At 53.8% G+C, this 24,610-nt stretch overlaps 1 protein-coding gene across 1 annotated transcript; it reads right to left on the bottom strand.

Annotated features, from left to right (window-relative positions):
• Positions 1 to 8,100: 8,100 nt before the first annotated feature.
• Positions 8,101 to 18,128, bottom strand: CD5L (CD5 molecule like). Its single transcript, XM_025915258.2, has 6 exons — positions 17,976 to 18,128; positions 15,618 to 15,644; positions 12,756 to 13,076; positions 11,097 to 11,411; positions 9,806 to 10,126; positions 8,101 to 8,985 (listed from the first exon to the last, which is right to left on the bottom strand). The coding sequence occupies exons 1-6, from the start codon at positions 18,001 to 18,003 to the stop codon at positions 8,957 to 8,959; spliced, it is 1,041 nt and encodes a 346-aa protein (XP_025771043.1). The 5' UTR covers positions 18,004 to 18,128; the 3' UTR covers positions 8,101 to 8,956.
• Positions 18,129 to 24,610: the final 6,482 nt, after the last annotated feature.

The raw sequence follows: 24,610 nt of genomic DNA on the forward strand, positions 1-24,610 counted from the left end.
AGCTCTTAGGGGACATGGCAAGACGCCATTGAGCGATGACATCCAAGTCTGAGTGTAGAGTCGGAAGAGGTGTGAGAAGAGAAGCAGGTGATCAGGGTGGCCAGCGGGGAGCCACGTGGAGGAAGAAGGAGCAGTGCCGGAGGCTGACCGAAGGGCCCCTGGAATCCCAGAGACGGGACAGTGTGCCCCGACTCTGTTTGCTGGCTCAGGAAAGCCTGTGTGTAGAGTTCCAGGACCAAGGCTCCACCCTCGTTGAGGAACGTGGCGTCCTCTCGGCCCAGCGCGTGAGGTTGTGTGTGTGCACACGTGCTCTTTGCCCGTGCTGGGGTGCGTGCCTTCACAATTCCTTCAGGAGAAAAATCTCTCTCCCCTCCTCTGCAGGTTAAGGCTGTACATGATTCGTTAAGCTCTTTCACGCTTGTATGTCTACAACATCGTTGGCAGACACACACCAAGAAGTACATTCGTATGAATTATACGCATATAAACTATGCGGTTCCATGATGAAATCTGAACCCACCAAGATTCTGATGCGGTAAACGGGGGCGAGGTCTGATGTGGAGGCGGTGAGCGAGAGGGAGCACCGCCAGCAGGGAGAGGAATGCGGGAAGAACTTTGTCACGGGGGCTCCGAAATCGGGGTAAGACTTTTCCTGGGGGGGGTGGGTCTGCGCTTCTCCTAGGAGACCCCCACTCTGGTCCAGGGAGCAGCGAGGAGGACACGGAGGTGGCCAGCACGTGGCAGAAAGGAGACATCTGTAGCACTCACCCGCCGTATTGAGAGAGTGGGACTGGCCTTCTGTAGGGCAGGCTGGGACGGTGAATCTTGCATCAGCTGCTGGGCCACGGGGCCCAGATACATGGTTGGAAGGACGACTCTTCATTCCCGTCCATTCCGGACGAGGAAAATGGGGGAAGTGGGAAGACGCTTGTTTGCCGTCACTGTTCAGACTAGATTACTGCTTGCCACAATTGGCTCCCTCCTTTTTTTAAATGTGTTTATTTATTTTGAGAGGGAGGGAGCTGGGGAGGGGCAGAGAGAGGGGGAGAGAGAGAGAGAGAGAGAGAGAGAGAGAGAGAGAGAACCCCAAGCAGGCTCCGAGCTGTCAGCGCAGAGCCCCCCGCAGGCCTGGAACCCACGAACTGGGAGATCGTGACCTGAGCCAAAATCAAGAGTCGGACGCTTCACCCACTGAGTCACCCAGGTGCCCCTTGGCTCCCTTCCCGTAAAGGAATTGCACGTGCTTTCTCATTATCAAGTGACTCACTCAAGCATCTTTGGGGAGGAGTGATGTCCCCGTGTCACTGGCTCCGGCTCGGCTCTGCGCTGGCCGGCGGGTGTAAGTGCGCGAGGCATGGCCGCATGCGATGGGACACTGGCCGCAGGCGCACAGTGTCTCTTGGCCCTTTGACCCGCTTTCCAGCATGAGAAGATACAGGGAATTCGAGCTCAAGCCCAGCTGAACCCAGCAAAACCTCAGTCGGCTGGGCAAGAAGTAACCATCAGTAGGGAGCCGGCGACATCGCTGTGGCAACAGCCACAGGAGAGGCTGACGCGGGTCCACGACAGATTCGTGGCCGGGCACCAGCATGCGTTGTCACCTTCATTTATCATTTCATCTTGGAAGTGGTGTCACTCACCTATTTACAGACTGCTAGGGGTACGCCTCCAAGGGTCCCCGTGTTTCCGTAAACAGGAGAGAACTTCTTCACTGTACCTCAGGGAGAAAATTATCAAGGGGATGTGACTTATCTGGCCGATAAACTCAGGAGCAGCAGCTGAGCCTGTGTGGATGGGTGCCATGTGGGCTCTGTCCTTGAGAAGCAGGCCTCTGTGTGGTCTCCTTGGTCACCCCCCCTCCACCCGCCGGGCTCTGTCCCTGCTGCAGAGGCCCAGGGCCGTCCACACTGCCTGTGGCCCCGATGGGAAATCTGCTGAGTGTCGTGGTCACTTATGAGAACCACTGAGACCACACAGCACAGCCAGTTCCTCCGAAGCAATTTTTACTGGTGGAAAGCTCGAGTTTGCTCCCCTCTCTGGGACTCCCGTTACCCTCCGTCTGTCCTGCGCTTGGGTGGATGAAGGAGCATTACCCGTCCCCTGAAAACGGCGATACGTGCCACACACTAGGCTGCGTTCTGAGCACGTATATATGGACGTGAGAACCGCACGTTCCTTAAGCACCGAGAACCCACAGTGTGGCAGGCGAGAAAGATTCGCGGGCAAACGGAACACAGGGCATTGCAACAATCGTGACTGTGGGAGTCCTGGGGGAGAGATAAGAGCAGAGAGCCCGAGGGAGCCGGTGTCGGGAGACGGGGCGCTCCAGAGGTACCCTGAGGTCTGAGCCGGCCTCCGAGGTGGCTGGGAGTCTCCAGAAGCCTGGGTGAGGAGGGACGCACACAGGGCTAAGAGTGCACGCACGCACCAAGTCGCGGAACGGAGAGGCGTTTTGCCGAGGTTCTGGAACACAATTTGAGGGAGTGCTGGCACAGTGGGAGGCTGAAGAGACAGAGAGGGGAGATTGGAACGGAGCACACCCTGCACGAAGAGCGTGGGGATCCTTCAGACGGGGAGCTGGGCCAGCGGGGGCGCCACGGCTGGAGGAGGGACCGCCCACCTCGGGGATTTGAATTCACGACAGTGCTCCCCACCGGGGAGAAGGTCATTGCCCTGAGGGTAAAAGGACATGCTGTTCCATCATCTGATTGTTCACAGAAGCCAGGATTTTGGAATTTTCTATAAAATCTACTAATTTTTTAAAAGTTTATTTAAAAAAGTTTTAATGTTTATTTTGAGATAGAGAGAGAGCGTGTGTGTGCACAGTGGGGGAGGGGTAGAGAGAGAGAGAGAGACAGAAGGTTCTGTGCTGTCAGCTTGAACACAAGCTTGAACTTTTGAACCGTGAGGTCATGACCTGAGCTGAAATCAAGAGTCAGATGCTTAACTGACTGAGCCACCCAGGCGCGCCCCCCCCAACCTGTTTCCTTTTTTCTTTCTTTCCTTCCTCCCTCCCTCTCTCTCTCTTTCGCTTTCTTTCTTCCTTCTTTCTTTCTTTCTTTCTTTCTTTTTTCTTTTTTCTTTCTTTCTTTTTACTTTTTTCCACTATGGCCCCCAACCTGTTTCCTTTTTTCTTTCTTTCCTTCCTCCCTCCCTCTCTCTCTCTTTCGCTTTCTTTCTTCCTTCTTTCTTTCTTTCTTTCTTTCTTTTTTCTTTTTTCTTTCTTTCTTTTTACTTTTTTCCACTATGGCTACTAGAAAATTCTACATTCTACATTCTACATTACATTTCCACCGGCCAGAGTTGACTCGACCATGACTCTCAATGACAAGATGCCTTCTCATCCCGCCCACGGCCAGCCTGCAGGGAACAGCTGCAGGGAACAGCCCGTCAAGTCCCCACAAGATGTGATGCCCTCACCTCAGGGTAGAAGGAAAGAAACCCTAAGAAGGAAAGCCTGAGTTCAGGGAAGAGTAGAAATGGTACCATGTCCGAAGAGCATGCTGGGTCTGGGGCCCTGTGTCGGGAGCAAATCACAAGAAGAGGTCATTCTCCCGACTTTCAGAGCACTGTCGCGAATTCAAATCGAACTATGGGCCAATCCCACTGAGTCCTCGTGGTCTGGGCCACCTTCCCCACCACAGGTTACTGGCTGGTCCTGCTGAAGAAGCAGCGGGAGAAAGACCTTGGGAAGGGAGACGAGGTCACAGAGAGGAAGTGGCCGAGGCATGAGACTCGCCCATCCGCCTGCTGGGTCCTTGGGAGTTTGCTCTGTGGGGAAGAGGGTGTCGAGCTTTGGGCAATGACATCCCACTCTTGATGGCCCCCGCCGTGTCAAATGCGGTTCTCAAGTACTAACCGTCCCTCAGTGCCAAAATGAGCACAAAATTTATCATCCAAACCAGGACACTCTGGGGAGTGGAAGCGTCCACTAGAAATTACTTACGGAAATTAACTGACCTTCAGCGGACATCAACGATCCTGCCCCGGGCAAAGCTTTATGACTTCACCAGAACGTCGTCTCTATGCTCCTATCTTCAGACGTCCCTCTTTCCTCCTCAGACAACCAGGGACCACCTGCAGTGTTTTCCTCCCTGCTTTTCTGACCCCGACGGGACTCCCCTCCTGTGTCTCTGGGGCAACCTCACGGGGAGGTTCTCACAGGGACAGAGTCCGGTAGAAGGGCCACTGAGGTCAAGGGTGCCCTCTCTCCTCCTGGGAGTTAGAGAGACCGAGCCTCCTTCCAAGCTGTCACTGCACATCGTGTATACTGAGCGCCCACCGACACAGCAGGAACACTGGTGTCACTCGAGAGCAGGACGGCTTCAGGCCATTGCCTGAAAAGAGGCCGAGAGAGGAGGCTGGACAGGACGTGGCTGGAGGGACATCAGCTCTGCCGATCTCAGAGAGGTCATGACCTCAGGCATGGGCGAAATGCTGGCACCCGGGACACACAGCCACCTGCACCCGTTGCTGTGGCATCTCTGCCTTTTCAGATCCTTCCCAGGTTTGATGCTTCAAGTGCGGTGAGAATTGACTCATTACTAACACACGAGCTTACCTAACGAACCTCACCCGAGATGCGCAAATTATCGGCGCATTAATTTTAAGCACGTAAACCGGTTAGGGTTATTTTGGTTAGCAGTGCAAGAACCAGTGAGGTAAGTCGTTCAAAATTTAAGCGTATATTTTTGTAGATGGACATATACATCCATAAAATGTATACGATAAGCATACAGCGCTTTGTCACGGAGCGCAGCGCTAGGAATGGAGACGGGAAAAGACAAGGACCAGAAACGGAAAGTACTGTCCGGATTCTCTGTCTCTCCTCTGTGTTCCCCTCTGTTTCCTACATTTTAGTGCATCTCTGTGGAAGGGCTTCTGATGCTCTGACCCTCCCACTGCTCCTGGGACAACTTACTACAAACCCAGCCACCTGAAGAAACCAATGTTCCTTCAGTGACAGCTCCCATCTCCCAGGAAGGGGTGATCCTTCCAGCTCCAGACCGACGCTCACTCATGGTACCAATGGACTGTGGCCAGGAGGACAGGGTGGTGGTGTTTGAAAATGCTGCTTAGTATTTACCCAAAGGAGCTGAAACCGTGTCCACAGTAAGGTCTGTGCGTGGATGTTTATATAAGCAGCTCTGTTCACGGGTTTGCAAACTTGGAAGCAACCAAGATATCCTTCCGTAGGTTAAACTGTGTGCATCCAGACTGCGGAATATTGCTCAGCGCTAAGAAGAAATGAGCGACCAAGCCGTGAAAACACATGGAGGACATTTACGTGCGTATCACTTCGTAAAAGAAGCCAGTCTGAGAAGGCTCCGTGGGGTGTGATTCCAATTCTATGACTTCCTGGAAAAGGCAGAACAATGGAGGCAGTGAAAGGATCAGTGGTCTCCAGAGGCTGAGGGGTGACTAGGCAAACACAGAGGACTCCGGAGGGTTTGTAGGGGGATAAACTTCCTCTGCGTGACGTTGTAACAGTGGATACGTGTGTATAAATTTGCCCGAACCCTAGAACAGCGCCAAGAGTGAGCCCCAGTGTAACCTATGGAATTGGGTGATAATGATGTGTCACGATGTGTCACAGCAGTTTGGTGGTAACTAACGTGCTCGCTGAAGAGGGATGTTTGTAACGGGGGAGGCCGTGCACGTGTGGGGGCAGCGGGTGTATGGGAACCCTCCGTATCTTCCTCTCAATCCCGCTGGGAACCTAAAACTGTTCTTGAAAAAATAATAAAGTCCTAGGGGCGCCTGGGTGGCTCAGTTGGTTAAACATCCGACTTCAGCTCAGGTCATGATCTCACGGCTCTCGGGTTCCAGCCCCACGTCGGGCTCTGTGCTGACAGCTCAGAGCCTGGAGCCTGCTTCGGATGCTGTGTCTCCCTCTCTCTCGGCCCGATTAATAATGAATATTAATTAATAGTTGTTAATAATAATATTAATATTAAAATATTAATAATGATAAGTATTTTACGAATAATTAAAAAGTCCTAAAACACACACACACAATGATGGCTGCAATGGACAGGCTGGGTATAGTTTACAAACCAAAAGGCTCAGAAGACTGTCAAAAATAAAAGATTATTAATTTACACTAACTATGGAATTACCAGTGGGCCAGGTTGCACGTCTCCCGATTACCGCCAAGTTCTAGAGGCTTCCGAGGAAGCCGAAGTCACGTCAGAGAGTGTGTTGGTGAGCTCTGAAGCAATGCAGTTGATTTTGTAAAAACTGTTTATGTCCGTGGGAGCCGGAATCAGCCGAGGGCCGTAAATGAGACACCCAAAGGTGTTCCCGGCTTAACACAAGCCATATTTGTTTCTTATCAGCAGAGACCCGATGAGGTGCATATGCCACCGGGCCATTTGGGTGTCCGGGCCCCTCCACGCTCTGGCTCTGCCCTCCCCACGTCGTCAGGGTCTCCAACCGCCAACCGGCAGACAGAGAGAGACGGCCCGGGGGAAGCGAGCTGTGTCAACTGCCCCGGTGGGAAGGTGTCCCGTCCGTTCTGAGAACCGGCCACGTGCTGCATCGTGACGGAAGGGACAGCTGGGAGCCCCGGTTGCTTGGAGAAGCCGGGACCAAGAGGTGGCAGGTCCCAGCGGGGACTCACTGACCGCAGCCGATTTGCAGCTGCTGCCTGAGGGTGATTTCAGGGCGTGGCTCCCCGCTACTGGGGACTCTGCCCCCGCTGGCTGCGCAGGCTGGGTGTAGGTGTGGGTGCCGTGATCGGGACCCTCTGTCGAGGGTGGGACGGGCAGGGCCACAAGAGTGGCCCTTGGGGAACGAGGCGTATGGCAGCTTGCGAGCCCTAAGTCACCTCCCCAGGGGACGATAGTCCACTGAAGGCACAGTGGCGGGAGAGTGGCCCGCCTGCCTGAGTGCCCAGAGGGTTGCCCACAGTGTCTCCTACTAAGACAGATCTGGGAGCCCTGTTTGCTGGCGAGGCCCCGGACCCTGTCAGGCTGCAAGGGGGTGCTGATTGTCACAGACTTGTAACTGCTGCCTCAGGGTGATTTTCAGGGCCGGGGACCCCTCTATGCTGGAGACTGTGCAGGTGGTACGGTCGGTCCCCAGCCCCACGGGCCCGGAGGGCCCCGTCTGCCCCAGGCCAGATGAGGGGGTGCACACGGGGCATGTGTGGGCCAGGAAGTGCCCCAGCAAGGGCCCTGACAAGGGTCAGGAGGGGTCGGGTCTCAGGAGGGTCTCTTGGAGGAGAAGGTGTGAGCCAGCTCACAACCCCTGACCTGTGCAGGCACTATTCCCCCCGAAGGCAGAGCTCAAGGGGAGCAGACTGCTTTGCCGGGGCCGGGCTGGGGGCGCTGGCCGCTGTGTCCTCTGATAAGAGGCACCCGGGAGAGACTAGCCGCGTGTCCCGGAGGACACAGCAGAGTCTAAGCGCGGGCACTCACTGTCACACGCGAATCTCCTCGGGCCCTGACTCGCTATTTCATCCGTGCCCGCTGTGGACATCGAGGTGGCCTCCTCCCCAACGGTTCCAACAGGCCAGCGTCAGCTCCACATTCTCTCCTTCGGTGACACCACTTAGGCTCCTGCCAGCTCTTGCTTCCGGGTGGGATCCACCCCGTCTCTTCCAAGTGCTGTTACTTTGATCTGACGGGTTCTCAGGGGACTTGGCCGGCATGGAAACAGACGAAATTCTAATGCAGAAATTAAGGGAGATTCAGAGTTCCTGTTGTGAAATTCCAACCCTTTCTGCTCTACGTTGGATACAACGGCTTTTCGGTGCAGGCAGCTCTAGGTTTCCAGCTCCTCTGGGGTGACGGGAACAGGGTACTGGTCTGTGGGGGAAATCGGGAAGACCTCATCTGATAAAGGGAGCTGAGCAAATGGAGGCAAGTCTCTTTGAGTCACAGGGTCGGTCCCCAAATGTGTGATAAGGCCTTTTCTTCTCTGCTCCTGAACCAGGTCATCCCCCGTCCCCACCCTAGGGAAGAGGCAGGAGGGTAGGGCTCTAGAAGGCACGGGGTCCTAAGTGCTGGCGGGGTCTCTGCTGCCCCAAAGGCCGTCGCTGACGCACCTGCTTCCCCGGGGCAGAAAAAAAAGCACCTCGCACAGGAGCCAACGGTCGAGACGTTTAGACCGTGAGATCGACTTTATTAGGCGGCGTAAATGCAGGCACATTACAGGTGCTCAGAGTCTAAGGCTCGAGTTTTAGAATCAAGTGTTGATTCTCTCTTTACCAGCCTCGCGCGTCGCCTCAGACTTGCAGGTGCCAGCGTGTGAGAGGCTAAAATGAGAGGCACCATCTGACTGGCGTGAGGCACGGCCCCGGGCCTCTCCCTCCTTCTGGTCGTGGCCGCACAGCCAGCGCGTCCCCTGGGACCCGTTAGGACGCGTGTGTGCGCGCAGCGGCTCGATAGGCCGCAACCTCGCTGGCTGGTCACCAGAGCCGTTTTCTTCCAGGCGTTCAGGGGGTGCAACATGGTTCCCAGGTGCCACGCTGCTCAGCTGCTGAAAGGACGTGATGCCACCGAGGAGCAGGAGGGCGGCGAGGTGCAATGAATCGTCGTGGTCGTCCGAAGCGTGAGAAGAAGAGTTTAAAAGGTTCTAAGCTTTCCCCCCAAGTTCCATGCAACCGTCCTGCGCCCTTCACGTTCTTTGCAGGCACAGAGATGGGGCCGGGCAACAGCCTGTGCTGCAAAAGAGCGCCGGGCTGGGCGAGGGGAGGCAGGACAGGCCCCAGCCGGGGCAGGGGGGGCCGCTGTGCGGGCAAGGGGACGAGGGCCCATCTCCCCCGGCGGAGGGCCTGCAACACCCGGTAACTCCGGGCGACCACGGGAGCGCTCGGCTCTGGAGCAAGGCGTAGGCAGAGTTCAGACTCTTCCTGGGGGCAGAGCGGGGCTGCGGGTACAGCCTGCGGCTGGGGGGCTCAGGCCAGGCCGATCAGGGCCCAGGAGAAGGAAGGGCGCTTGGGGCCTGTGGGTCAAGCATCAAGTAGGCCAGACTGCTGTTCTGCAGAAAGAAAAGCATGTACAGTGAGAAGGGGGCACGTCCAGAAGGAAGGCTTCATGCAAGCTCTGAGAGGCTCAGCGAGAAGACTGGGTCCCCGGAGAGGAAAGAGAGGTCACCGCCTTGCTCGGCCCCGTCGGCCCTTACCCGGCCCCACGGCGCTGTTTCACCGGAGCAGGCCTGCATATCTACCCTGCTCACAAAGCGGAGCTTTGGACCCCAGGGGCGGTGCCTGCATTTTTCCGGCTTCCTCCTTCCCTCCCCCAAAGACGCCCGCAGCTCGGGGCTGGTCTGCCAGCTGTCTGAGAAGACTCTGTCTCCCGGGCGTTGCCAGAGAGCCCCCTACCCCAGCCCGGTTCCCAAGGGTTCACCTCAAATAAGGGCGTCACACGGCTACAAGGAGGAGGGACAGGCTCCCATAGTTTAAAGTCAGGGTGCGAGGGCTGGGGTCGTCTGGGACAGTGACCCCTGAGCTCAGAGTCAGGACCCGGCACTTTCGTTCTGCTCTATCATTTCCAAGCAATTTTTATGACTCTGGAAAGCTGCTTATCCTCTCTGAGCCTCACTCTCTTCGTGTCTGATCTAAGGGTGTTGATCCAACCGTTTTTAAAACCTCTCTTGCTCTCACATCAATAGGGAGACGGTTTGGGATTTGTCAATAATCAGTATCGTTATTGTTTCTATTTACGGCTGGAAGGCCTCACTCGTGTCCCCGGAAGAAAGCGTAAAGTGGGGGAGCGGCGTGGCAGCCGGGGTCTCACCCCCAGAGGGAGCCCCCCCGTCCTCCCCTCCCGCCACGCTGGCCCATCCCCCCAGGACTGACCTTCACAGACCACAGCCACGTCCTCTCTGTGGTTACAGTTGTGGTAGCCCCAGGACCTGTGTGGGCACTGCTCCAGGGACGGCTCCTTCCCCGAGCAGTTGACGTCGTCCAGCCAGATGCGGCCGACCCCGGGGCCGAACCTTCTCCGGACTTTGACAGGTGGAGACAGGGGCTGCCCGCAGCCCAGCTGCCTGCACACCACCCGGTCTGCTTCTTGTCCCCAGCCGTCGTCGCAGACAGAGCCCCACTCGCCCTTGTGCAGCACCTCCAGCCTCCCCTCACAGTGGCTGCGTCCCCCTACCAGCTTCAAGCCAAAGGGATCTGCAGGTGCAGGAGGAATGGGGGGGGGGGTGGGCGGGAGGCAGGGAGGATGATGGGTAAGCTCCTCTGAGCCGGCACTCAGATCCCATCAGCACCTGAGACTCTCCACCCGGCTTCCAAGGTACATCCCTTTCTCTGGACCTGACCTTGCAGCCCCGGTCCCTTTCCTCCACCAGGATTTCTCACCTCCCCATCTAGTTTATTAAAATGTGACGTTAGTAGGGGCACCTGGGTGGCTCAGTCGGTTAAGCCTCCGACTTTGCCTCAAATCACGGTCTCAAGGTTCGTGGGTTTGAGCCCCGCGTCGGGCTCACTGCGGTCAGGGCAGAGCCTGCTTCCGATCTTCCGTCCCCCGCTTTCGCTCTGTCTCTCTCTCAAAAATCCGCATTTTTTAAAAACGTGAAAAAATCTAACGTTACTAAATGACTTTCCACTAGTTTTTAAAAAATTGAAGAGCTCAACAATACCTGGAATGGTGTGCCTGTTCCTAGTAAATAGAATTCAATATAACAATAGTTCATATGAATATAGTGTTTAAGATGGCTTAAAGCACCTCCGTATACGAGGGCACATATTATTGTCTCCATTTTAACTTTTTTAATGTTTTATTTATTTTTGAGAGAGAGACAGAGACAGAGACAGAGCACGAACAGGGGAGGAGCAGAGAGAGCGGGAGACGCAGAATTTGACCGTTCCAGGCCCCAAGCCGTCAGCACAGACCTGAACACGGGGCTCCAGTTCAAGAACCGTGAGATCGTAACCTGAGCCGAAGCTGGACGCTTAACCGACTGAGCCACCCAGACTCTCCAGTTGTCTCCATTTTAAAAACAAGAGAATTGATGGGCAGCACAGCTAAGTAACTTTGTCACCGTCATCTGATGGATGACGGGTTCTCCGTGAGCCTTGGTGAAAGCGAATCCGATTGACCTAAATTCATGACTGAACCTGCCTCTGGACTCATAGGCATTACCTTCACATTCGACCCACACGTCCTCATTGTGGGTACAGTTGTGTTCCCAAACTTCAGAAAGGCAATCTTGAAGGCTCACTTCTTGTCCTGAGCATGACGCCTTTCTCTGCCAGATGGCCCCTTGGCCCCGGGTCGCTTTGTTGCAGCCTTTCCGGGTCAGGGTGGCCCGTCCACACCCCAGCTGCCGGCACACCACCTTGGCGGCTGCAAAGCTCCAGCCTGCTTGGCACACAGAGCTCCACTCCCTTCGGAACTTCACCTCCACTCGGCCCTGGCAGCGCCCGGGGCCATCGGCCAGCCTCACACTCTCCGGCACTGTGGGGAAGCAAAGAGCAGGTGTCTGCTTACCCAACAACATGATCCTCCCAGAATAGAGCCCCACGGACACATCCCTCTGCTCTTGGCGCTTAGTACGACGCATCTAGAGTGCTCAGCGTTGCCTCGTGGGTGCTTGTGGAAAGGATGGACAAGTGAGTCAATGGAGTGAGTGTCATTTTTCAATTCCAAGTGAGTTAATTATTTCTGTAACGTTTTTAGTTTTTCAAGTTATTTTCACGTTCGTATTCTCATTTGTTCCTCCCAAGAGGCGAGCGGAGGCATTGCGTAGATTTTTACAAAATAAATGCAAGTCACCTACACATTGTGTCCAAGACCAAAAGCTTTTGGGTTTGTTTTCAGCGTTTATCACCCAAGTATTGTGGGTTAGCGCTCCTGACCCTCCACCTCTCCAAGAAATAGGAACGAGATTCCAGCGTCAGGCAGCCTGAGTGGTTGTGTCCCTGGTTACAGTCTGCAGGGTGACAAAGAGAGGACACAGAGCAACCTAACCCTAACCGCCACCAAACCACAGTCTAATGGGGGGGAAGTGCACATAGAGAGGGGACTGTTAGCGCACAGGAAGCAAGTGTGTGGAGAGGGCGAAGAAGTACGGCAACTATACATACATACACCAGGCTTGTGTGGGTTTCCTAGGAACGGCTCTCGTCCACGCTCCAGATGGTGGACTCCTTGAGAGCTGGAAGAGCATGCATCATACTTTGCTTTTTTTCTTATGTTTATTTATTTCTGAGACAGAGAGAGACAGAGCATGGATGGGGGAGGGGCAGAGAGCGAGCGCAAGACACAGAATCCGAAGCAGGCTCCAGGCTCTGAGCCATCAGCACAGAGCCCGATGCGGGGCTAGAACCCACAAACCGCGAGATCATGACCTGAGCTGAAGTCAGACACTTAATCAATTGAGCCACCCAGGCGCCCCTGTACTTTTTTTTTTTTTAGCACCAAAACCCGGAAACCATACATCGTACTTCACCGGCTCGTTTCTTCCCCATACCTCCCGCCAAGCTCCAGACACAGGTTGTACTCTTGATCCAACATTTAGTGGTGGATGGATCTGTGCGTGCTCGTGTGTGTGTGTGTGTGTGTGTGCGCGCGCGCGCACGTGCACAAAGGGGAGAAGCAGCCCTTCACGTGGGCTGAAACTAAGGTGAATGCGGTACCTCAACCAAAGAGCACGGGCAATACTAAGTGAGGGTACTGTTCACCTGCAGGGCCCACGATCAGGAAGAGGTGAGACACGAAAGGTGAGGAGCCAGTTAGCCACGTGTCGCGTCCACAGTGGGCTCAGACAGGTGAACTGGCCTGAGGGGCTGTGGGACTCACGCTCGCACACGGCTCCCGCATCCTCAACATGGGAGCATCCGATTGCATCTTCCTTCTCACACTGAGACAGGCTTTCTTCGATCCCACTGCATCTGAACAGGTGGTTGAAGACTTTTTGGTCCTTTGGTGTCACTGGTCCATACACAGTGCCACTCATGGTCTTCCTGGCTGCTCCACAGCCCAGCTCCCGGCACAGCACGGCCACAGAGTCCATGTTCCAGTAGTCATCACACACGGTGACCCACTCGTCATCCTGCTGCACCTCCACACGACCTTCACAGCGGTGGTCACCTCCCACTAGCCGCACTCTGGACAAAGACCCTGCAAAGGAACGGGAGCCTGGCTGGGCATCCGGAGGAGCCCGGAGAGGATGCAGGCATCTCAGGAAACTTCCATCACTGACATAGGGTGTTTGGAAAGCTGGGGGATGGGAAAGGAGGGCTCAAAGGGGAAGGGGCGGGGGAGAGGAGCTTCAGGACCTCATCCCTAAGCTCTGATTCTGCTCCCTTTTAATTTACCCTGCCAAGAAACTCCACGGCAAGACACCTACAAACACATGCTCACGTGGCCAGACGGTGGAAGCCCCAGGTCAGAACACAAACGTAGAGGTGTTCCCTGTTGCATTCTTTCTTCTTGACCCTGTCCTTCCCCATGGCCACCAGATGAGGCAGGATGTTTAGATATAATTTGGGCTGAACAACCTGACTCTCTCTCTCTCCCAATATCAACGATCTCCCCTACCTTGCTGCTCCCTATGACATCTTCCCATGTCCGAGAACACAGCTCAGAAGAATGCAGAGAGAAGTAGGCAAAGGGCCAAGCCTTTGCGCATCTGAGCCTCGGTCATTAGTCCAGAGGGTTCCAGCAGCCGGGGCAGGAGGCAGCCTCCCCAGAGCCTCCAGATAATTTCTGAGGAATCCAGAACCTGTTTCTGCTTCCCGGCTACAACTCTGAGGGTGGAAAAGAATAACTGAAATCCTCTCCCTCTTCCAGTAAGACATAGACATAGAGTGATGGCTGTGGGGAGGACAGAGACGAGCTCATCAGGCAACACACTTTTATTGAGCACATACTATGTTCATGAACTCAAAGAACAGTGACCAACAAGACTGTCCACACTGCTGTCCTCAAGGACATTATATTTAAGACATCTGAGGCAACCCCAGCGGGTCTCCTGCAGCCTCCGAGTGACAACGTGGCACAGAAAAGCTGAGTCAGCCTTGCTTCCACGGGATGGGGCGGTTGACCTAGAGAGGTCTGGGGCACCTGGCGGGACCGCACGTGCCTGCTGGTCTGTGACCAACCAGGATGCGAGCATTGTCGCCTATGACCACGTGGGACACGTGGGTGACTCAGGCACCTGCAGGAATGGAATATGACCTCGAAGGAGCAGATCTCCCACTGCCTCTGCGGCACACAAATCCTCTAGAACCTGCATTCAACCCCAGAAGACATGGCTGAATGGGAAAGCTCTGAGCTGGCTGACTTCAAAGTGCTTTGGAAGTTGACCTTTGGTTTGCTCGTTTGCTTTTGTGTCTCTCCTTTTCCTCCATGTGTCTTTTGAGGGAAGCAATGTGAGGCATGGAGGCTAGAGGCAGAGATTTAAATGTAACTACAAAACAACTAAGCAAGGTTTTCATTTTTGCACACCTAAGTTTGCAGCCTACAAATAAAGATAACCCTAGAGGAGTCACCCAGAAACAGCATTTCATTGCAAGATTAGCGTTTAGACAGGCATTATTGTGTCCTCCGGGATGCTGGCTGCACACATTATCTGATTCTGAATTGTAAAATTCTGGCTCTAAGTGAGTTTTCCTTTCCACAGAAAGGAGGCGTAGAACACCTCCTAGGAAAGAAGAAATATGTAAGAAAGAAACAGCGTTAGTGTCCAAGAAACCCAACTGCGAAGAGATCTGAAAGCCAGGGAGAAGGGCTGGGGGACCATCGAGGCAGCTGCGTCCCCGGCAGTGTCCTCGACCTACTGTGTTGGCTGATGGCTCCAGAGCAGAACCCTGGGGTGGAGGGGGAGCGTCCCGGGCCATGGAAAGCTGGAGAGCAGTGGTCCCTGTGCCAGCAGCAAGAACAGCCCTGGAAGCCACAGGCAAAGGCCCGTGTAATCTGAGCGTCAGGCTGAGAACCCCAGGCAGCACTCCAGAAGGAATCGAACTGCACCCTGCAGATGCGGGGCCCCTCTCTAGTAAAGAGGCTAGAGGCTAGTGGCTGCCCCTCTCTCGCGAAGCCTCTACCGTCAAGACAAAGAAGACGGATGGGGTAATATCTAAGGAGCTGACAGTCCACGACCAACCCCCTAGAGTCTGGAGCATCAGTCTTCCTCTTGAGAGACCCATTCCCCTCGTATGTTGCCCAAGGACCCTCACTCGAGGGGCCGGTGGAGGCTGAAATCCAGCCCGCCTGCTGCCGGTCGAGCCACAGGCCGCATACAAGTTGACGCATTTCTAGTTCAAAGGAGCCATGCAGGCTGACACGGGGTCCCGCCAGTGGTAGAGCCCAGCAGGGCAAGAGGAAGCTCCTCACCCAGATATGCCCGCGAGGAGGTGAGGTGCCTTCCGAGCCCCAAACAAGGCCATCTGCTGCTTGGAGGTGCCCAAGAGTCTTGGGCCACAGAGGCCAAGTGGGAGGGAATCCCCTTACAGGAAATGCCACCCGAATCCCTCCCAGGTTCTGGAGGTGGGAAGCCATCCACATAAGACTGAGTGGGCGGACTGAGAAACCGGGAAGGAAATCTACCAAGGCTGTATCGAATAGAGCCTCTCTCCATGCCCCAGGAAGCTTCAAATTTTCCATCTCTGGAGCTTGGAGCCCCCCACCCCCCCGCCTCTCAAGGACCTCAAAAAGTCTTACCTAAAATGCCAGGTCCAGTGCAAATGGCTGGGGAGAGAAGAAGGAAGTTGAGTGAGATCATACAGTCCATTTCCAAGGCTTTGTTCGAACAACACGACTGTCTAGAAATTTTTTGCTAGACTTTGTGGGGCAGTTAAAGTGTGGGTACAGAGCCTCCAGACTCGGTCCTGTGGGGACCTTCCCCTGCAAGGACACACGGACAGTGGTTGGGAACCACAAAGACCGGTCTGCCACAGCCCATCATGTTCCCCGAACACGCAACGTTGGCTCTGCCCCAGGGGTGTTGTGCAGCCTCTGGGCTCCACAGGAAGAGGTGTCAGAGGTCCCCGGAACGGGCTCTGGTGCAGAAGGCAGCGACACCACCACGGCAGCTCAGAGCGGGGGAAATGGGAGGGATCGTCTACGTTCACTGGCGCTGCATTGGGACCACAGCCAGCGTACTGTTTCTGTAAAGGGCCAGATCGCAAATAACCTGGGCTTTGTAGCCACACGGTCTCTGTCACCACTACTCAACTTTGTCACTGTAGCGTGAGAGTTGCCATGTGTCCGAACGAGCACAAAGAGCATGGCCATGTCGCAACCAACCTTTGTTCATAGACTCTGAGATTCAGACTTCGGTGCACAGAATATCATTCTTCTTTGGACTTTTTTTCCCACCGTTGAAAAATGTAAACACCACCCTTAGCTTGGAGGCTGTTTGCTGGCCCCCGGGGGCTCAACAGGTCGGAAAGCAGCTCTGTATTTGCTTCCCAATCCCCAGCCTTAAGCACCGGCACGTCTTAGGACATCATAGTTTCTTCCCGCAGGACCTCTGGGTGGCCGGGATCCTCCACGCATTGGGCTCCCTTCTAATGCTGCCAAGAGTCCTGAACCCTGTGTCCACCTGTGGTCCCCGAATGGTCCCCGAGGCCCTAGGCATTCTGCAGTGCAGAACAGTTTTTCCCTCCCCACATCTTGTGGAATGTTTGTGACGGAGCTAATATCTTTGGTTTAGAGCCTTTCAGGCAGACCCAAGAATTTCAGTGGCTTGTTCTGGACTATTTGGCAAGTAGTTTCTTAACAACCCTAAGCCCTTGGCCTTCAGGATGTGGCCGCTTGTCCGCAGCTGTCTAAAACTCCAGATCATATCACACGTAACCCCCCACATCTCCAGTAAAGAGCACGAAGCATGTGCACACGGAGAGGAAACTGAGCGTGTCGACCCTGACATGCAGGTGTGAAAGTGACAGAGCCCAAGAGTGACTTGAAAACTCTGGGGCAGAGTAGACGACTGCGGGGGACCGGACCGGAGAGGCTTCACCAAGGAGGTGGGGCCGAAGGAAAGTCGGGAAGACAGGGTAGGATGCGTGTGATGGGCCGGCCCGCTCTTGGGTGATACAGGAGACACACTGGAGTTTAGGAGAGTGGCCAGCATCCTGCACAGAGCACGTCGATGCCTGGTTGAGAGCCCAGTGCAAGCTCCAGTGATGCACCAGAACATCAAGACAATACAAAGTGGGTAAGATTGGGATGCCTGGTGGCTCAGGCAGCTGGGCGTCCAACTCATGATTTCAGCTTAGGTCATGATCTCGCGGCTCGTGAGTCTGAGCCCTGCATCTGAGTAGAGGCTGCTTGGGATCCCCTCTCTCTCTCCCTCTCTCTCTCCATCTCTCCCTCTCTCTCTCCAAATGAATAAATAAAACTTAAAAATGGGTGTGATTAGTTAGGGAAGGGACCTCGTAGTCATTGTTGGATGCCCCAAGCTTCTTAATTCGTGAAAAGTCTCCCACAGGCCTCTAGAGAACATAATATTCTCCTCATTCCATAGATGAAAACAAGATTCCAGAGAGAGAGGGTAACTGAACAATTCAGACAGCCAAGAAATCAAAGGACGAGAATTGAAACCCGGGTCCCTTTGACTCCAAAATCCCATTTACTGTGAATGAATCTGGATGATAAGAAACTGGGAAACCCCGCATGAAACACTTTTTGGAGGAAACTGGACAGCGTGGCCTGTGGAAGGTGTTTGCCTGTGGTTCTACTTCCTTTTCTTCCCCCACCTGCTGCTACGCATGGTTCACTTGTCTTTTTCAAAAAAAAAAAAAGAGTACCTTTGGGGAAATTTATGCAACAGGGGAAATGATAGACTATTGTAAATTTTTCAGGGCGAATAGAAAGTAATCGGAATAAAAATAAAACCTCTGGGGATCACAGTGGATTCTAAATTGGGTGTGGACTGAGTGGCTTTGGGTTTAGAACACTGTTGGACACAGAAGGGGCAGGAGAGCAGAAGTCCCTCCTTGAGAGGGAGTGGGAGCAGCTGGGCAGGGGGTTCTGGGGGGGTCTGAAGCCTCAGCCAGCAGGGCCCGAGATACTCACCGAGGATTAGGGAGAAGGGTAACGCCATGAGCCAGGCGACGGGAGAGGCTGGGCCGGAATCCGAGGCTGCGAGGAGGCCCCAGGGCAGCAACGGAGAGTTCTGGGCACAAGTGCACCGCGGGACAGAGGTCCTGTCTGCAGCAGGAGCATTATCAGGTGACCAGAAGCCAATGGGCTCAGGGGGCAGAGCTGGTGGAGCCGGGCTTGCTGAGCTCAGCGTATCCCCAGAGGAAGGGAGGTGGCCGGAACTGGCAGGAAGATAGCGAAAACAGAAGGAAACTGCAAAACCCCCAAGCTGCCCTGACTTGGTTCTGCTCTAATCTCAGCTCCAACCACCTCTGCTTCAGACTCTTCACTGCGTGACCACGGCAATCAGCTCCCGCGAGGGCAGGCGGGTACCAAGAGTAGGGCCATTTCACCTGCTAAGATCAGGCAACCCTTGACCTCCGTGTGGGGTTCGTGGGGGTGACAGACCAACTTTGATTCCTTTGGCCCAGATGGAAGCACCAGGAGAATAGAGAAGGAGAGTAGAGTGAATCCAGACTTGCCCTTGGAGGCGCCACGATTCAGAGTCAAGGCGTCAATCTCTGCAGCCGAGGCTCCTTTTCCTTCAAGCCAGACATTCCGGCACAGAGCAGAGGGCTTAGTACACGGATCTGCTCTTCTCTACCTGTCCTGGTTTATGCCCATCTTCAGAAGCCAAGCAAAAAAGAGGTCATGAAATCAAGTCACTCTTAGGACCAGGATGTGATAGACAGCAGTTGAGTAGCAAGATCCCTGGTCTCCCCAGCCTCCCGCCTTGCTATCGAGCACAGCCGCACGTCCAGAGCCGTTCAACGCTGGACTACGGAGCGCTCAGCTGCGTAGGCCGGCGTCACTCCTGCCGCTGCTTCTCTGAAATGTCCACGTCACTCCGCACAAAGCTTGGCTCCTTTGGGCTTTGCTCTTTAATCCTGTGTTTCGTCGCTTGGTTATCACTGTATCCGGTAAAGAGCTCTGAGTAGCGAGAGAGCCGGATGAGTGTGACGGGCGCAGGAAAGGCACTGATGCAGGACACGGTCGTGCAGCTGCGACAGGGTCTGCGAACAGCTGAGGGAGCAAAGTATACGGCACTTCGGGACCACAGTGGAGGCCATGGTCACTTGCACTTGGGGCTGATCAGGGACTTCGCAGGGGTGATGACTCTTGGGCAGGAGGCGAGGGGCAAGGGGGCCGGAGGACCGGAGCAGGAAAGGCTTTGCTCTGCACGTGCGGACGGAACAGAATCATCTACCTGAGCGACGCAGGCTGGTCTGGAAGGGCCGGGTCTCAGCCCGCGTGGCGGTCGGGCGCCAGGGATACTGGTGTTGAAAGGTACGCGTGGTGGAAGGAGGCTCTATCACAAATGGGTCCGTAAATGCTAATTACTCACACCCTCACTCTCCAAATCTTGAAATGATGCAGTAGCAGACCCAGAATGCAGAAAAGCCTCAAAGCATCAGCTTTCCTGTTGACGACCCTCCGTCAGGTTGCGACCGGGATCCCAGACCCTGTGCACCTACCTTCACCTTTGGGAGGCAGACCTGCCCTACAGAGTTTACGCTTGGAGAAGAAAAGACCTGCTGTGGCCCATGAGCCCACCAACCAGCAAGGAGCTCAGGCTTCCGGGCTCAGAGATATTTCTCCCCCATCATGTGGGACATCGGGTGAAAGAGAAGGGAGGAAAAATAAAGACGAAAGCTTTCCTGCCAACATATTTTACTAGCAGAGTCAGGGACGTGAAGAAAGGAAAGGAAGGCTATCGCCCCAAGGATGCAAAGAGCCGCCCTGTGATGTGATGCATGTGGCACTCGTGTTTTGACTGCCCCGTCAGGCGCCACAGGAAGTGTGGCCCCAGGGAGGCTCCGGTCCAGGGGGAGCCGGCGAGGGCTGTTGAGCAAGGGGAGGGCTACGAGAGGTAACTAATTATAGGGTCTATAAGGCTTTGCTCTTTGAATGTTGGTGGCGTAAGGTAATTCTCAGATTTCTGGAAGGGAAAAATGTGACAGAGGGTGAACATATCGATAAGTGTCAGCACCTGTCGGTGGAGAGTGAAGGACGGCACGTCAGTCACAGTCACGGTGCCTTGGGTGTATCATGGGGGATACGTCACTTCTGGGGAACCAGGGAGGCTGGACTGGACAGGGGCCTCTGAGAAGTGGTCAGAGCTGAAACCATCACAAAGAGGAAGGAGACCCACATGAGGGCGAGCACTGTTTTCAGCATGTGGCTGGACACCCGCATCTGTGAGAGGCAGCCTGTGCCCGGCCGCGAGGCCCTCTCTGCAGTCAGAGGGTGGGGGTGAGGGTGTGGGCCTAACAGATCCGGACTTGGAGGCTAATCGGGAAGGCACGCTGGGAGGTGACCATGCCGGGGTTCGGGCCGACAGAGCGACCCAAATGTCTTGCAAGATGCAGAGGAGGCCGGGAAATGGGCTGAGAAAAAGTGAGAACAGAAAGGAGCCGTGGCAAAAGGGATGTCTCTGAGGAAGGCCAGGGAAGGCCAGTGTTGGGAAGTTCCCGGGATGGGAAGGCACTGGAGACTTGGAATGCGGCGTTTAGGGTCTTAGAGGAGAAGCAGACCTGGGCAACGATGAAACCCGAGCCACAGGACCGGGTGGCAGCGAAGGTGGGAGTTTCAGAGATTGAGGAAAGGTTAGCAGCAAGAGGCTCATCCAGATGGGAACGATGGGCTGGGGCGCAGGGGGTGGGGAGGCCCAAAGCTGTGTGGACGTAGATCGTCGTCTGGAGGACACCCATCCACGACACGCCTCAGAACACAGAAGATGCTCTCCGGGGATGCCATCAAAGGGCGAGCCTCCCGTTCTGCTGGTTTAGCATCAAGGCGAAAGCCCCTCTACGAGTAACGAGCATGCCCATTACCAGCGGTCTCTGCGAGAGCAGGAAATCGCCTGCCTTGTTCCTCCTCATGCCCATTACTAGCAGTCTCTGCCTTGTTCCTCCTCGGCAGCCCAGAGCTTGACACACAATAAGTGATTGTTGACTCTGACCGAATGAATGATTGCATTCCAGCGAACATCACGGAATCTTTAGAACCATCAGGAACCCCGTGCCCTTCCCATTATGTCCACGTTGCCTTGTATGGACATGGCTGGGGGAGACAGGCCATGGGGTCTCCAGGACGAAAAACTGGCAGGACATTAGTACTCTGCCCACACGGAGTTTGTGTGATCAAAGGAAGATCTGAAGAGCTAACGAGGCACCAAGTCTATGGGAACCCACCACCATGATGATGGATACATTATTTTTCCAGGAGATTCATCCCACTCAGTCTTTGGAGGACAAGGCTTTCGTGTGCTCCCGTCTTAGGTGGGTCTGGCTTCAGGACAGGTGAGACAGAGCCCACCGGTGAGGGTCACTGGGCTGTGCTTTCTGGGAGGAGAAGGTAAGGACTGGCATTCTGACATGGTGGTCAACATGACTGGGGTTGTCTTGGGCTGATTTTCTAAAAGTAATTGAGCTAGAAAACAGGATTGGGGTGGGTTCGGCTACTCTTCCCTGTAGACATCTGTAAACACCCGTAAACACCACCACTGACCCCCTCTGTTCCTCTCACGTGTTTTTCTGCCTCCCTCCCAGCACAGTGTCCAGGATTGAGAAGGCACTCAAGACCAGGATGGAGGACTTGGGGTTGATGAAGGGTAAGCACAGACCTCTGGCATTAAGAGTAAAACTGGTCTGTGAGCTTCCCAAAGAGGTAACAAGACCTATGTATGGAAACTGCAGGAAAATATATTTTTTCAACTCATCATGAAAAAAATCTAAAGACAGAATGGATTGTTCTGGAGAACATGAACTATCCAAAACTGTAGGTGTCCAGTCACATGGCCTATTAATAGATATTCTGTTATTTATGGTTTGTTGATCATTATTTTTTTTAATTTTGTAATATTTTTTTACGTATTTTTGAGAGACAGAGACAGAGCATGAGCAGGGGAGGGTCAGAGAGCGAGGGAGACACAGAATCCAAAGCAGGCTCCAGGCTCCCAGCTGTCAGCACAGAGCCCGACGCAGGGCTCGAACTCGCGGACCGTGAGATCATGACCTGAGGCGAAGTTGGACGCTCGACCAACTGAGCCACCCAGGCACTCCTATGGTTTGTTAATCATTATTAATGATTTTTTGGCCACTAAGTCTCAGACTTAGTGACATTCTCATCAGGGTCAGGAAAAAGATCCCGAAAGTTTCTTTAAAAACTAGCAGCAACCTGTCAGTCTGGGGGCCCGTGTGCATGCTGAGGGACAGGCAGGGCACCTGGGCTGTGGCCTCCCTCAGGAGGACAGTGAAGCTGTGAGCTGTGGTGGCCTGAAAAGAGGCCTTCAGGCACCTGAAAAGAGAAATCCAAGAGAGAAGGACCAGGGATGACAGTCAGAAGAGTGCGGTCACAGAGAGAAACCTTGTAAGCTGGACTGTCCCATCTGTATCCTGCCTGACTGTCCCTGTCCAGGTCCAGAAACCCAGCCCTGGCTGTCCCGATGTCCCTGATGTGCTGTCCCGATGTCCCTGATGTGCTCTGCCCTAGAACTTGAGCCAATGCTCTTCTCGACTTGCCTGGAACGTCCTCACAAGGAGGCTGCACGGCGTAGAGGCTAAAGCATGTGATTTGGAGGCAGGTGGACCTCAGTATCCTGTTAGCTCTTCAGATCTTCCTTTAACCACACAAACTCCATGTGGACAGAATACTTATGTCCTGCCAGTGTTTCCTCCTGGAGGCCCCATGGCCTCTCTCCCCCAGCCCATACAAGGCAACGTGGACATAATAGGCAAGACACAGTGTTCCTGATCATTCTAACTCAGTCAGTTAATAGCTACGTGACCTTGAGCAAGCCACTTTGGCCCTTTGCAAGTAGCTTCATTGGCTAGGATTTATATCTTTTTTGCTAGAATGATCAGTTTTCGTTTCTGCCTTTTATTGAACAAATATTTAGCTAATTTAATCTTGCTTAATCTGCTTTTGCGTTCCTCTTTTAAATGGGAAATAAAAAATGACAGCAAAGCAAGCAGCCGATGGGGTGACACCTCAGATAAGCACCGAGCAGGGAAGGCCGGTTCACTTCCTGGCACGAAGTAGCCTTAATTGGCTCTTTTCTGCCCCACAACTTGTTCCCTGAACATCGCCGATCCTAAACCTAGTTCCTATGAAAGACAGACATTCCCATGTTAAAAAGCCCCTTGTCTGGTAGCCCGAGAATAAATATTCCAGGACAGGGCCAGGGGAAGAGGGCAAGAGGAGTTGTCCAACGAGCCAGCCCTGGACCAGGAAGTGTCCCCGGGGTTACTGGACGTCACCACACTCTGCTGCCTCCCCCCCCCCCCCCCGCCCCACCGCCAAGGCCATTATGGCTCTGTGACAAGTCACATGCACAGTTTACTGTGCTTCCCACTTGGCTGTGGGGCTGCTGCACTGTCAGATGCCAATTCTTCCTCCCCCAGAAGATGAAGATCATCCTTCATCTGTGTGACCAAGAGAACTATTTCTGCTCCATTCATCCCAGTTGTCTCCTCTCTGGGGTCTACGGATCCTCTTCTGAGAGTCCACACTATGCCCGGCCCATGAGATCTGGGTGGGGCGTCAGTTTGCTTTGTTTCTTACTCTCTAATTATTTTCTGGAGCACGTCACTTGTTCGCGAAAAGAGGGTGTGAATGAAATGAAGACTTGATGGTGTTCTGGGGGAGGGCTAAGAGCACGGGGAAGGAGAAGAAGGACCAGAAGAGCAGACTGCAGACATGCTCTGTCACCACCCTCTCTCAGAGTGGGTAATACAATATTATTTAATTTTGAACAACAGTGGTGAGAGTGGGCATCCCTGTCGTGTTCCTGACCTTAGGGGAAAAGCTCTCAGTTTTTCCCCATTGAGGACGATATTAGCGGTGGGCTTTTCATAAATGGCTTTTATGATGTTTGAGTATGTTCCTTCTACCCCAACTTTCTTGAGGGTTTTTACCAAGAAAGGATGCTGTATTTTGTCAAATGCTTTCTCTGCATCCATTGAAAGATCATATGGTTCTTATGCTTTCTTTTATTAACGTGACGAAAAAGAAGAAAATCTTGCCATTTGCAGCAACATGGATGGAACTAGAGTGTATTATACTAAGCGAAATAAGTTAGTCAGAGAAAGAAAAGTACCAAAAGATTTCACTCATATGTGGGATTTAAGAAACACAACAGATGAACATCGGGGAAGGGAAGGAAAAAGAAGATAAAAACAGAGAGGGAGACAAGCCATAAGAGACTCTTACATATGGAGAACAAACTGAGGGTTGATGGAGGGAGGTGGGTGGAGGGATGGGCTAAGTGGGTGATGGGCATTAAGGAGGACACTTGTTATGAGCACTGGGTGTCGTATGTAAGTGACGAATCACCGGATTCTACCCTTGAAACCAATACTACTCTGTACGTTTATTAACTTGAATTTGAATAAATATATTTTTTAAAATGCATTTGGGGGAAAATCTTATTAATTTAACTAGAAATGTTCACTGATTATCTCTTGTGCACCAAGCATGTTTGAGACTCTGGAAGGAGGAGGACAGGAGTTAGTGATGAGATAAAGATAAAAATTTATATAAAGATGTCAGTGCCATATAAAAAGGCA

This window comes from Puma concolor, chromosome E4, assembly GCF_028749965.1.
Source record: "Puma concolor isolate L17-30 chromosome E4, mPumCon1.1.hap2, whole genome shotgun sequence".
In the NCBI taxonomy this organism is placed as follows: Eukaryota; Metazoa; Chordata; class Mammalia; order Carnivora; family Felidae; genus Puma; species Puma concolor.